Source organism: Condylura cristata, unplaced genomic scaffold (genome assembly GCF_000260355.1).
Source record: "Condylura cristata isolate star-nosed mole 26May11 unplaced genomic scaffold, ConCri1.0 scaffold00008, whole genome shotgun sequence".
NCBI lineage: Eukaryota > Metazoa > Chordata > Mammalia > Eulipotyphla > Talpidae > Condylura > Condylura cristata.
The window spans coordinates 9,259,264-9,274,123 of record NW_004567109.1 but is presented as its reverse complement, the minus strand read 5'-3'; the positions used below and the strand labels follow the sequence as shown (position 1 = coordinate 9,274,123).

Here is a 14,860-nt window from a genome sequence, read left to right as displayed (position 1 = left end):
GGGCAGGCGGGAATCGAACTCATGCGGAAGCGGCTTTAGATTCTCAGTGCTGTGCTTTAACCCGCTGCGCCACCAGGGAGGGCCCCGTCACGTAATATTTTAAGAAAAACAGTGATCGCTGTTTTTTGTGGACACCAGCTAGCTACTAGTTGTTGTGCCCACAGGGTGCAGGATATTGGATCTCACTTAGAAACCCACTTGACTTCTCAGGCTTACATCCAAACTTGTTCCAGAATATAAGTGTTGATGGTGTTGTGGTAGTGTCTGTGAATCCTATTTTTAAAATGTGATGTGGGCCCTCCCTGGTGGCGCAGCGAGTTAAAGCACAGCACTAAGAAGCTTAAGCCACTTCCGCATGAGTTTGATTCCCGCCTGCCCCGGAGGTGACCACATGGACTGGCAGACCTCTCCTGACCTGCCCGCTGCTCCGCTCAGCAGTGTACTTCGTCGATCTGCCTGTTCTGCTCCCCTCTCTGTCTCTGGTGAATCCTCTTACCCTCCGCATTTCAGGCCTGTACCCCAGTTCTGTATGAATAAATAAATAAATCTTTTAAAAAAAAATGTGATGTGAAGTCCTCCCTGGTGATGCAGGCAGGGTTATTGTCTCAGACTGTGAAGCTATCACCAGCTATCTCTCCACTGTGCCCCTCAGCAGTGTTTTTCATTTAAGTTGTCTGTATTGCTCCTCCCTCTGTCTCTGGTGAATCTTCTCACGCCCTGCACCTCTAGCCTGTGCCCCAGTTCTTGTGTGCATGGATAAATAGTATGAATTTTAAAAATGTCATGTGTACTTTGTATTATTTCTTTCAGTCCCCTTTTCTGAGCCATAGTGGGCAATGCCACATACCTACAGAAGTGCTTGGTATTTTTTTGTTGTTGTTGTTTATTACAAAAGTTTTTTTTTTACGTCATTTTGTACATTTTTTTTTCCCATCTCGATTGTAATCCCCGCGGGTTTCCCATCACCAAATCACCTGTGTGCCATCACCATAATCCCGTGCACTTCCCTCCCCACCCCACTCCCACCCCCACAAAATGTCTCTGGTATATGGTTGTTCATTATTTTTGTTATTTTCCACCTGGTCCATTATACTCCTGCTATGAGTGAAACCATCCGGTATTTTTCTTTCTCTTTCTGGCTTATCTCACTAAGCATGATCTTTTCCAGCTCCATCCAAGTTGCTGCAAATGACATGTGTTTCTCTTTTTTGGTCGCTGAGTAATATTCCATTGTATATATGTACCACATCTTTTTTATCCAGTCATCTACCTTTGGGCATTTGGGCTGCTTCCATGTTTTTCCAATTGTAAATAAAGCAGCAATAAACATGGGGGTGAAGGTATCTTTTTCAATCAGTGTTTTTGTGTCTTTTGGGTAGATACCTAGGAGTGGGATTGCTGGGTCGTAGGGAAGCTCCATGTTTAGCAGTTTGAGGAACCTCCAAACAGTTTTCCATAGTGGTTGTACTAGTTTGCATTTCCCACCAGCAGTGCAGGAGAGTTCCTTTTTCTCCACATCCTCACCAACATTTGTTGTTGCTAGTTGTTTGAAGCTGTACCAGAGTGCTTGGATTTTTTAAAAAAGAAAGCAGCAGCTCTCCTGCCACCTGTGGCTGGGCGGGCGTTTCTCTTCACCAACCTTTGCCCTTCACTTAGCGCCATCAGCTCTTTCTGTGTCATTGTCTTGTCATTGCTTCTTTCCCTAATAAACTTGCCCTTTTAGAATGTAAGAAGGAGAACCAAGGGAAAAGATTTATTCATTCATTCAAGAACTGGAGTGTAGGCCAGAGGTGTGGGATATGAGAGGATTCAGCAGAGACAGATGGGAGAAATACATTGCTGAGGTGAGCAGTGATGGGACCAGGAATGGTCTGTTGTGCCATGTGTCACGCCTCTGGTCAGGGAGCAAATTGGTGGTGCCGTGGCGGCCAGTAGCTTCATCTGTTGGAACCGCTGGAATAAAGCAGTCAGGCGATGCAGAGACAGATTCAAGATCTAATTTGGGCTACCAGATACTGGCTAGCTGGGACCATCACCGTCTAGAGTCAGGCCCGAAACAGTCACAGAAACCAGTTTTCATACACTGCAGGCAAGGAACCGAAACTGAATTTTTTATCTTTTACAGCAAAGTTATTTGGGAGATTTCCTATTGTAGCAAGTAGCATGCAGAATGCAGAAGCAAAATGGCGTCAGCTTGTTTCAGTACAGGTCCAACATGTGCTGCTGAGACTTAACCCTGTGCCGCTAGGAAGCCCCTGCAGCAGCCTTTTTATAGCTGTGTCATATTTCACCTTAAAGACATGCTAAGTTAGGGATTGATAATGAAATGATGTCTGAGGTGGTGAAATACGCATCATTGGAAGTTTTTGTAGACTTGAAGGGAATTGAAGTTAACAGCCTATTCAGAAAGTTAGATTTTATGTTGTGCCCTATTTTCTCTGGTAATAGATGTGTTAAAGCAAAGGAATCTTTTCTTGGGGTTATTCAAAGCTCAAGAAGAGGTGAAAGATACAGCTTAAGATGCCTTTCTGAGCCTTTAGATATAATGACATTTGAATGAGACTAATCTGGGTTTACTGTCCAGCTTCATTAAGTAGCTGTGGTGACTGAGTATGTTGATTGCTCTCATTTTCAGTTAATGTAAAACTTGTAAAGCAGAGAGTGGTGATACTGTATTTAAGTAGTCTCTGACTTTATTACCCTGACAGAAATGTAAACTTTGTCAGTGAGGGTAGACACAAATCAGTGACTTTCTTGGTCAGGATCCATGGAGGCACACAAATGCAACCTGCTCATTTATCAGTTGGGAACAGCTGGAGCAAGACAATACAGAAGCATGTGGTGGGTGGAGAAGGGTCTGGTCAGCTAGACATAGATGTGGAAACAGCCTTGATGAGGGGCCTCAGGTGCCTCTTGACATCCTTGGGAGAATGCTAGTCTTGCCTTCTCCAGGTGTTGAGACTCATGGTCCTGTGAGTGAGGGGTAGTAGCTGTGCTCGTCTGGGTCTTGGCTATATTGCCATTTGATTGGAAAGTAGATTGCTTTCTGGGCCCTCCCTGGTAGCGCAGCGGGTTAAAGCACAGCACTGAGAATCTAGAACCGTTTCAGCATGAGTTCGATTTCCGCCTGCCTGGAGGTGACCACATGGCATGGCAGACCTCTCCTGACCCACCCGCTGCTCCCCTCAGCAGTGTACTTCGTCGATCTGCCTGTTCTGCTCCCCACTCTGTCTCTGGTGAAGCCTCTCACCACTCCTGAGCCTCTGGCCTGTACCCCAGTTCTGTATGCACAAATAAATAAATCTTAAAAATAAAAAGAAAGTAGATTGCTTTTTTCCTCCTTAATTTTCAGTCCATAACATAAGACAAGGCAGTTGAGTATCCAGATACAACCTTGAAAATACATTTCAATGTAGGATGATTTCAGAAAAGTAATAACAAATGGAAGAAAGTAAAGTTTGCAGGGAATTGTAGCACTAACCTGCAGGTGATCAGAGAGGTCAGATCACCCCTGTGGTGGTGTAGAGGTGCCGGCAGCCGTGCCAGCCGCTGACTGGTGCCCACCCCAGCAGACAGGCCTAGGTTAAGGTTATAAAGGAATGATTAACTTCTTTAGAATGAAGTAAATGTAAACAGTTTTGGGGGAACTAAGGAGATCTTAGTTTAAATAATAGGAAATGAATTTGGGGAGGCTGTATATTGACCTTTTATCAAATGTATTGAGTTTTTTTGTTTGTTTGTTTTTAACTCAGGAGAATTATGTATATCTGAAAATGACAGAAGACTTGTTTCAAAAGAGGCTTGGAGCAAACTGCAGCAGTACTTCCCGAAGGCCCCTGAGTTCCCAAGTCACAAAGAATGCTGCTCACAGTGCAAGGTCCTGAGCACTGTTCTGACACCTCCCAGCCCCCCCACCTCCCTGGCTGTCTTCACTGCAGAGTTAACATTGTACTTATAATGGGGGTGTAGGGAGGGGCAAGTCTCCTGTCAGCAAGAGATGTTGAATGCTTCATTCTCTTTCAGATTTTAGAAAGAGAAGGAGAAGAAAATGAAGCCTTACATAAAATGATTGCAAATGAGCAAAAGACTTCTCTTCCAAATTTGTTCCAGGACAAAAACAGACCTTGTCTCAGTAACTGGCCAGAGGTATAATGATCTCGCAAAGCATGGAATTTATCTTAACTTTCAATGCCTTATGCTCTTTTTTTTATGATTTATTTATTCATACATACAGAACCAGGGGTACAAGTTGGATGTGTTGGCGGGGGTTGGGGGGTTGTTGAGTATTCACCAGAGACAGAGCGGGAGCACAACAGGCAGACTGAGTGCAATACACTGCTGAGAGGACAGCAGACGTGTTAGGGGAGGTCTGCTGCACCGTGTGGGTCAGCTCCCTGGAGTGGGATCAGCTCCTGGTGCAGTGGCTGCGACATGTTGAGCCACCAGGGAGGGCCCGGAAGAATGTTTTCCTAACGGGTTTAAGGATCCATTTAAGCAATACTAACATTTACGTGTTTTTTCCTTCTAGGATACGGACGTCCTCTACATCGTGTCGCAGTTCTTTGTGGAAGAATGGAGGAAATTTGTTAGGTAGGAGCCAAAAATGTCCCATTTTCAGATATGTCTGGTTTGGGTATTTTAAGAATTTATGGACTCTAATTTTGGTACCTTTCCTGCTAACTTTAGTATGCACTCGGGATTGTCTGAGTTAAATGTATAATTTTCAGACACATTACTGATGGCCTTTTAAGTACATTTGAACTTTAAGTGGATTCTCGTGAAAGTGTTGTTGTCAGTCAGGCGGTTGTGACATAGACTGACCACTCTGTGCTTCTCTTGAGCAGGAAACCTGCACGGTGTAGCCCTGTGTCGTCAGTTGGAAATAGCGCTCTCCTGTGTCCCCACGGGGGGCTCATGTTTACATTCGCTTCCATGACCAAAGAAGATTCTAAACTGTGAGTTTCTTCTCTTGCTGTAATTTTTCTGCTTCTGATGAGAAATAAGTGTGTTGGAGAGTTCTTATCTGGCATAAACATTCTACTAGTTCCTTGGTGAACTGTGGGGGGTTTCTTTTATATCCTCCACTTTTTTTTTTTTAAAGATTTATTTATTTATTTGTATGTGTGTACAAGAACAGGCCTAGAGGTCAGAGGTGCGGGGGATGAGAGGATTCACCAGAGATGGAGTGAGAAACTGGACAAAATTGACAGGGGAGGGGAGCAGTGCGCCTGTCAGGAGGGGTCAGGAGGGGTCTGCTGCGCCTTGTGGGTCAGGTCACCTTCCTAGCTGGGAATCAAACTCCTGCCAGGGTGGCTGTTGGTAGCTTCATAGTGCCGCACTTTAACTTTAATCCCTTTCATCACGAAGAGGGTCCACCAATGTTTTGAAAAACTTTTTTTTATATAGCTACATAAGAGAACATAGAATGCCTCTTAGATTACCTATAAAACATAAAAATAAAACTGAAACTGACAAAGGTAAAGGACTAAGGAAAACAACTGGGATTAAACTAGTTAGGGAATTTAGTGTTGTGTATTGAAAGTTCATGTCACTTAAGAAACTTACAGTTATTAGGTTCTTTTTTTTTTTAGACTCTCCCCAGCCCCCCCCCTTTTTTTCCCCCAGTCCCTTTTTTTTTTAATGTCTGTCTCTCAGTAAAACAAATGTATATACCTTTCATCAGCTTCTAAGTTCAGCATTTCAAATATAATTAAAGGGGAGGCCCCTTAGTCGTGAGACTTTTTCTCCCTTCTCATTGTCCTATGTTTGAGTTATCAGCTTCAGAAACTATTCCTTTTACAAATATATACACATGTGGTAGTATTTTGCATATTTATAAAATTTTTTTATGAAAAGCATTATACTACATTTATCCTCTGCAAGTAACTAGCTCCATTTATTCAATTTAGGCTTTATAGATTCGTCCTTGATGTCACTCCAGTCCATTCAGTTTCACTGGCATTACAGCATCTCTTTGTATGAAAAACAGCTTTCACTGTTTGCAGCTATCTGATTCCTTCATACTAAATACTGGTTCTGACGATTTTGGTTTAGGAAACTAATCGATTCTGTTCTCTTAATTTTTATGTGTCCTAAGGCATGTTGTGTTTTTTTGCACAGTATAGCTCTCATATGGCCCACTGAATGGCAGATGATTCAAAAACTCTTTGTAGTGGATCATGTGATTAAAATCACGAGGACTGAAGTTGGAGATGTGAACCCTTCAGAAACACAGTATATTTCTGAGCCTAGTAAGTTTTCTAGCACCTCATTATTTTGTATGCTTATTTATTGATAGTAAATAGATTTCGTTATTCACATACAGCAGACTACAGCAACTGGTGGAAAATACAGCGTAACTGTATAATGAAGACTCACTGCTAACTGATATATGCTTTTAGACGTTTGGTTCTTTGATAGTAATTCTCTAGCCACTTGTATTTTTACTTTTTTAAAGAACTCTGTCCAGAATGCAGAGAAGGCTTGCTGTGTCAGCAGCAGAGGGACCTACGTGAATACGCTCAAGCCACCATCTATGTCCACAAAGTCGTGGATAATAAAAAGGTACTCGTCCCTCTTGTGGCCACAACTAGTAATGTTCAGCCTGCTTTTTAAGTTGTTGGGCATTCACTAAGGACTACTCTAGGATTATATTTTTGTTTCCTATGAGCTAGTTTTATATACAGATGTTTACTGAATGTCAGCTGTGTGCTGGGAATGTCTTTGTCCTGGGTTATATTGAAAAAGATAAAGAATCTGCTGTCAAGAATGTTTGTTCCTAATATAGAACATCAAGAATAAGCCAGTAGCACTTTACTGGTTGTGCAGGGATTAAGTCTCAGCACTGTCAAGTTATCACCACTGCAACATGAGTTTACTGCCTGGCCAGGGAGCTGACCCACAGAGCGCAGCAGACCTCCCTGCTTCCTTGCTGCTCCCCTCAGCACTGTATTTCAGTACATCCACCTGTTCTGCTCCCCATTCTGTCTGGTGAATCCTCCCCACCCCTAACCCCACACCTCTGGCTTACTTCCCAGTTCTTGTATGTATAAACATTATAAAAAACAAGTTTAAAAAAAAAAAAAAAAAAAACAGATGAGTTGATAAATCCATAAGATTTCACATAGCATGAAATCTATTTCTATTTCCAAGAAATTTATTAGGGTAAAGTGAAAGAATAACAAATGTGGATGTGACAGTCAAGGGTTACTTTGGGTTCCTGGGCTGTATTCCAGTAAGTATATCAGTATGTAGGAAGAATTGACCCATACAACAAATAATTTTCGGCCATCATTAGGGTGTCCAAGAGCTGAACTGTATTCTGAAGCTGCCGCCGGGGGCGGTGCCGCCAGGGGACAATGTCAGATCCCACAGGTTAAGCCCATCCATCTTCATCACCTAAGCTTCTGTTCAGCAGGCTAATCAGTTTCCCTGCTCAGATCTGATTGATTTGCTAGAATGGCAGAACTCATGAAAAGTTTTGACTCACTAGGTACTGGTTTCCCGCAGAGGCTTCAGCTGAGGAGCAGCCAAAAGGGCCCGGGGAAAGGGACCCAGCGCCCCTGGCCCCGAGCATGCCATTCTCCCCTGAAAGCCTAGTGCTCCCCAGCTAGTGCACACAGGCCTCTTTAATCACTCTCTAAACTTAGGCCATTTCAAGATTTTACCACACTGTTAGCCATAAACTATGGATAAAGACCAAGTACATGTGGAAAGTTTACTTTGATCATCTAAATGATCGAAGGTATATTTTCCCTCTAAGTCACAGTATCGTAGCCTTTTTATAGAAGTTGGTTTACCTGAACATTGATTCTTTCTGGGATCTGGGCAATTAGAAGCTAAGGAAAAGGGAGAAGTCCATTATGCTCATGCAGTAGTGAAATCATTGTGTTTAGGGCTCTTCTCTGCAGCACAAATTTTTGCAGTGATAGATGTGTTCTTTTTTGCTCTGTAAATGGGTAGCCGCTAGGCACATGTGACTGTAGAGTACCTGACTTGTGGCTCAGCTGACAATGTTCTATTGTATTATTTTTCACAGAAGATCTGGGGTGTATGCCAGAGGTAGGGGGCAGTGAGAGGATTCATCAGAGACAGAGTGGGGAGCAGAACAGGCTGACAGGCTGAAATACAGTGCTGAGGGGAGCATCGGGCAAGCCCAGAGAGGTCTGCTCTGCCATGTGGGTCATCTCCCTGGCTGGGGATTGAACTCATGCTGAAGCAGCTGCAGACAGCTGTGTAGTATTGTGCTCCATCCAGCCCATTGCACTGCCAGTGAGGGCCCTCACTGGGCTTTGGGAGCACAGCATTTGTATACTATGTTAGGAGCGATTCTCAGACAGATGCTGACCCCGAGTTCTGGACATCTTGTTCATTTTTTTTCCAAGGTTTTTTCCATGAAAGACAATTCCGAGTATATGTATACTTACTGAAAACATGGATTTACAAGAGAAATGTGCAACTCACACTAAACAGAAGAGCAGAGATTCCTGATTCACTGTCCCTGTTATCCCACCTGGGGAAAGGTGTCCCTGGGATAAAAGTTCGTACCTGTACCGCATGCTTTCGCATTCCTTCCTGGGGTCTTAATACTTCTCTCTTTTCCTGGTGCATTCAGGTGATGAAGGATTCTGCTCCAGAGCTCAATGTGAGTAGTTCTGAAACAGAGGAGGATAAGGAAGAAGCTAAACCAGATGGAGAAAAAGATCCAGATTTTAATCAAGTACGTTTAGAAGCTACTTTTCATTGTTACACCTTCTGTCCTGAAAGTGCAGCTCTGTACACCTCTCTAGACCCTGTATGGGATGTTGGTTCTCACCTCCTTGCCTGTCTTAGTTTTGTGGTCGCATGCTACTTCTCATTTCTTACAAAAATGTAGTCCACAGACTAACTAACATTATTCCGAATTAACATTTCTTGCTATTAAGGAAACCTAAGTTTTTAGCTGCTGGTAGGGAAGACAGGAAGCCTGTTATGATTTGTTTCTTAATCAGGGAATCTTTACAAGTTGTGATAATAACATTTAACACAACTTTTCACTCATTACACACAGTATGAGCCATAGCTTTAACAGAATCCATAGGCCTCTAAGGTGTTAGTCAGCATTAGCCAATATCAAGATTAGTCTTTTCCACTGTATGGAACTTTAAATTCTTTTGTTAAAATTGCCTGATTTTTGTATGTTCTGTTATGATTTTGTACGTGTTATTTGTTGATTATATTTTGCACCTTTATAGTGGTAGGGAAACAATTTTCTGAAGGACGTGTTTTTTTTAATGTTCGGTGTAGTGAAGTTTCAGCTTCACAGAAGACCAGTGTGTTCTTCATATTCTGTTAAATATCTTAAATACAGTTTCTACCTTAGACATTGTTTATAACAGATGAAGTATTTGTTGTCATTCTATGCTTGTATGATAAAGTACAGTCAACTTGTGGTTAGCTTTCTCCTTGAAGGAGTAAACATGTTATAATGGCCATGTGCTGTATCTGTTACAGAGCAGAGATAATCTGGCTTGTTGGCCTGTCTGTACACACTGACACTGTTACTTCATTTTCAACAATGATTAGGAGTCTGAAAAGCCCTCTTGACTTGAATCTTGGTCTCCCTGAGGTAAATGTTACTTGCAGTTTCCCAGCTGATAAAAAGTCGCGTCAGCATGTGTTATCCATGGCTTGCTGAATCTCATAAGTGTTGACTTTAAAACACCTGTGAAAGAACAAAACCATGTACTCTGTGTATACCCGTTGACAGCGATCATACCTTCATTTGAATTGTCCTCCCAAGTTTATGGTTTTAGTGTGTCAGAATTGGAGGTTCCCTTTGCTTTGCTGTTAACCAAATCTTCATTTTACAGGAATGTGGGTTTTAGTTTGAGGGGAGATTCTCCCCCATAGATACATTCTCTGTGTGTACATTTTTTATTCTTGGGATGGTTTTTAGAGATTGCTGAGTCAGGATCTCTTCTGTTGTCTTCTAATCTGTTCGTTGTCAATGCCTTTTTCTGCCCCTGTTGTCTTAATAGGTCCCATTTACCTAGTTAAAGATTTACAGCCTAGTTTTGCTTGCTTTTTCAGCCAATACATTAAAAATACATGTGTCTGAGGGCACATATCCATTCTGATTTAGGATTCCATTCTCTTTATTTGCTTGGCTGACTGTACCATATTTAAATTACTATCTCCTGGGAGAATGCATTCATCAGTTGGGAGTGTAGTATTCTGGTATATCTTATAATTTAGTTTGCTAAGCTTGGTATGGATGTTCTTATTCTTCAGTTTCTGTTATTTCAAGCTCTGAACTTAAGGAATTTCAAATGCTTTAGATTTGGAGAAAGCTAACTTTTTGAGTGTTTCATTCACGTGCTCATACCCAGCAGTTTGTAAAAGTGAATGTGGAATTTCTTTCCTTAGTTGTGGATGACAGCAGATTTTACATTTGCAAATATAATTGAGAATGTTGGGAAACATTGTTTTTTATGCTGTAGTTTTTTTGACTTTCTAATTTTCTTCTGTCTTTCTCCTGGTTTGGATGTTATAATACGTCAGAATGTTTTAAATATTTTTGTCCCACGAAAAATCTCAAGTGTAACCGCCCTTATTTAGATCCCTCTTTTGTGGGATCTCTTTTAGAAAAGAGGAGATGGTCGCAGAAGAATGTCAAGCCCTTTCAGAATGCAAAGCTTCCCAAACCTCTTTTGCAGTACATTAGTGTATCTCAAATCATAGCTTCTGTAAGTGCTGTTCTAAATCCCTGTAATAAAAAAATGCACTTCTGCTTGCCCTTAATAGAGACGCACAAATCCCCTTTCTTTCTGTAAGATACAACAGCCCCGTTCCTTTGACTTTGACCTTATCTACTATTTAGATTAATAATGCACCCAGTAGTAAGTATTGCTCAGGTATTGAAAGCCTTCTAAAATCAGTGAATTGGATTTTGTTGACTACGTTAATTTTAAATTCTGTGGGTTTTTTTTTTTTTTTTGGGTGGGGGGAGAATTATTTCTGGGAAAAGCTTTTAGACCCATTTAAAATCAGTCAGTGAAAAATAAATATTGCATATTCCTCAGGACTTTGCTATTTGTATTTTTTATTTTTAAGGTAAAATTTTATGTTGTAAATGCTGTAGATGTTTTTCCTTATATCCCTAATTGAATTTTAGATTCAGTTTCACCTTTAAACAGTTGAGATTGAGCAAGATGTTTTATCAGCCTTTACTTTTTCACCCCAGACGCCTAAGTTCACCTAACCTTTTTTAAAACAGATCTTGGAATCACCTATGTATTTTTTTATACTTAGCTCTTGAGCTGGACATGAACTAAATGTGCTTAACACAGTGATATCACCCAGAAAAAATACTCTCCTGTGTTTGTTTCCCTATCCTTTTCTTTTTGTAAATATCTGGAATTCTTTTAGTATGTGATGTCTATCCACAATTACCCCTAAAGTGCTGTGCCTCAGTGCACTGACCATACTCCCGACCACTCGTGTGGTAACCAGAACCAGTGCCTTGGGGTCACCTCATGTAGACTTAATGAAACCAGGGGAAAGAGATGTAAATTAGAATCTTGTTTTCTTTCATTCCTTGACTTGACTAGGTGAGGGGTAATGACTGTTAACCTTTTGACGAGGTATTTGTAGCAATCTTACAGAAAGATATTTGGTTCTTTAAAAAAGAGAGAGATTTATTTATGAATACAGGTGTGGGGTGTGGGCCAGAGATGCACAGGGTGAGATGATTTACTAGAGACAGAACAGGCAGAATGACTGAAACTGCTGAGGGGAGCGGCGGACAAGACAAGAAGGTACAGCAGCCTCTTAGCTGTGTTAACCCCTTGTGCCACTAGGGAGGCCCTGACATAGGATTCTTACCTTTTATATTTTCTTGAAACAGTGTAGTCTGTGTGCATGTCAAGTTTTGCTGAACCATCTTTAAGTAAATTGCAACCCTTGTGAGATTTCACTCCAAATATGTAAACCAATGTGTTGACACAGTGACCTATTACTCATACACAGATTTCTCTAGCTATTCCAAATATAATTTCAGCTAAATTTTCCCTCTTAAGCTAGTATACAGAGTACGTTGTTTTGTATCACTCAGACTATTATTACCTGTGTATTCCTCTTTGACATGGACTTAGAGGTCAGTTCTGATTTGTTGTAGATGGTACCATATTCTGGATTCAACTGATTTGCTGTTGATATTACTAAGCTTAGGTTTAACATGCATAGTCAAGTCATGAGACAATCTTTCAACCTGTTTTTTGCTAAACTTTGATTGAGGGTACTGTCTTTTCAAGTTAAAGTTCTTGGCAATACTTACCGTCTGTGATTCAAAAAAGAAGAAAAGGTTTAAACAATAAAATTTAGGTTATTTATGGATTAAACTTAATTATCTTAATTTTTTTTTTTTTCAGTTTATCACCTGTGTTTTTCTGACTTAAACATCATTGTGCTTTTAAATGTCTTTTATATATTAATTTAAAAAATTTTGGCACTTATGTGTTCTCAACCTTTCCTAATTTGAACAATTTCAAGTGAGTCTGCTGAGATCCTCTAAGGAGTTTTTACTCATTGCTTAAATTGAATTTGAAATGGTTAAGTGACCATGAAGTAAATTGCTTTTAGCTTGCCTCGTGAATTCGTGAATTTTGTGATTAGGTCCTGCCGTATAATTCCACTTCTTTGTTTTCTATATTTATTATAGAGCAATGGAGGAACAAAGCGGCAAAAGATATCCCATCAGAATTATATAGCCTATCAAAAACAGGTTATTCGACGAAGTATGCGGCATAGAAAAGTTCGTGGTGAGAAAGCACTTCTCGTATCTGCTAATCAGACATTAAAGGAATTGAAAATTCAGGTGAGGAAAAAAATGTGTTTAAGTATGTTCTGGACTTCAGGGCTGTGTGGATTCTTGCTTTCCACTATGTTTCTTTATGTAGTTTCCCTTCTCTTTTAAAGAGCTCTCTGTTCAGTCCTCAACCAGCTGGGAATGACTTTTTGATTTCAAAATAAAACTCGTAGGGCCTCAAAATAATTCTTTCTTTAAAAAGCCGTTTTGTTGAAAAGGTTTTCAAAAACAGTGAAGAACCTTTCTATGAAAATGAAAGTATATTTTGGATTCTGGAAACTTGAGACTACTTGCCAATAGTGAGAATCAGCGAAGCCCACTTAGGCTGCCACTCTTGAGGCTGTTTCAAGACCATTGTTCTCTCACTTTATTGTGCTATATGTTTATCTTTGCCCAGTTAATAGTTATGTGAGTCAGTTACCAGGGTGAAATTTAAGGGGAGGTAAAAGCCACTTGAGTGTTTATTCATTTGCATGAGTCAGAATTTCTTTTTCTCACAGTATTTTTGAAGTTGGAGACATCTCTGATAGAATTTTTTTTTTTTTGTAGCATTTATTTATGCATACAGAACTGGAGTACAGGCCAGAGGTACAGGGACGGTGAGCGGATTCACCAGAGATAGCTGGGAGCAGAACAAGCAGAAAAAATACACTGCTGAGGGGAGCAGAGGGGAGACAGGAGAGGTGTTCGGCACCATGTGTGTCACCTCCTGGGTCAGGGATTGAACTCGCACTGAAGTGGCTGTGGCTCGCTTGCAGTGCTGTGTCCTAACGCTTTGCACCACCAGAGAGGGCCCTGATAGAATTTTTAAGTTATCTTTTATTATCTTTAGCTTTAGATTGGTATTTCCAAATTGTTTTATAAAGGTTCATTTTAGATTCTGCATCCAATCCCCCCTCTCCCTCATCCTCAGCAAATTCACATTGTCTTGCAAATCAATCTAGTAAATGTAATGGAGCCTTTATGAAAATGTTTCGTGGAATCTTTATTTTTTGGTATTAATACTGAGGGATTCCAGATGAGAATTTCAGTATTGTATCTCAAAACATAGGCAGAAAGGAATTGATAAATTCAAGATGTTCACCCAAAAATTCTGGCCCATAATATTGTCACTGACATAGCCCAAAATTGACCAAATTTCCTTCTTTACTACTTTTATGTGGCATAGTTTACTGGTTATGCATTTTTTTCTTGTTGCTGATATTTATCATTGTAATTGAGACAAAAGTACAGGCTTCCTTTGAGGGTGTTATATGTTCCAGATTGTCCTGAGAACAGTTATTTCCCTTGGTTGAACCCACGGCTCTGAAAATAAACGTGTTGGCATAATCTCTGTATTCTGTTACTGTACCTTTTACATCAGAGGAAACTTGTTTCTATCAGTGGTTTTCTGCCTGCCGGTGGTAAACCTCGAACATTCGAAACCCCTGTGGATGCAGACAGCGACAAGCCAGTGCAGCTTCTTTGTGGACTGCCGCTTTAAAGACTACAGCAGAGTCAGCAGAAATAACCTCTCTGTCTGGGAGCATGTTACCTGTACAAATGTGGCCTGGAGAAGGCAGCATCTTTGAGAGGAAGCCCCCAGGCCCATGTCTTAGATGATTCCTCCCACTCTTGCTGTCCCGGTGCTGCAGTCACAGCTTAGGCACCGGAAAGGGCAATGAGATGCAGTACCCCGCGCTGCACAGTGGCCCTTTTGGAAGCTTCTTCTAGAGGTGACCTTTCTGCCTGGCAGCAGAATAAAATTGGAGTTTGTGGTGATGTGGTGGGCCTTGCCTGTGATCCTCAGTGGTAGGTGGTTTTTTTGTTTGTTTATTTGTTTGGGTTTTTTTGGAAAGCATATAATGCATTTTTTATTTGATGGAGCCTTTCCTTGGGGATCCTACATTTCCAAGCTAATGGGATGGCAACCTTTGTAAAACTGTGAATGTTTTATTCTAGACATAATCCAGTTACAGTTAGGAAATTTGTTTTGCCTGGCTATTAATTCATGATTCCGTGAAGTATAATTTA

The 14,860-nt window shown here is 40.9% G+C and overlaps 1 protein-coding gene across 1 annotated transcript in view; it reads left to right on the top strand.

Moving 5' to 3' along the window:
- The window catches only part of USP48 (ubiquitin specific peptidase 48), a 57,857-nt gene that overhangs the window by 36,441 nt on the left and 6,556 nt on the right, over positions 1 to 14,860 (top strand). Inside the window, exons 16-23 of the mRNA XM_004678576.2 lie at positions 3,753 to 3,877; positions 4,024 to 4,146; positions 4,529 to 4,590; positions 4,845 to 4,955; positions 6,121 to 6,251; positions 6,458 to 6,564; positions 8,615 to 8,719; positions 12,701 to 12,856. Of these exons, the coding sequence (XP_004678633.1) occupies positions 3,753 to 3,877; positions 4,024 to 4,146; positions 4,529 to 4,590; positions 4,845 to 4,955; positions 6,121 to 6,251; positions 6,458 to 6,564; positions 8,615 to 8,719; positions 12,701 to 12,856 (920 nt within the window). The remainder of the gene's footprint in view (positions 1 to 3,752; positions 3,878 to 4,023; positions 4,147 to 4,528; positions 4,591 to 4,844; positions 4,956 to 6,120; positions 6,252 to 6,457; positions 6,565 to 8,614; positions 8,720 to 12,700; positions 12,857 to 14,860) is intronic.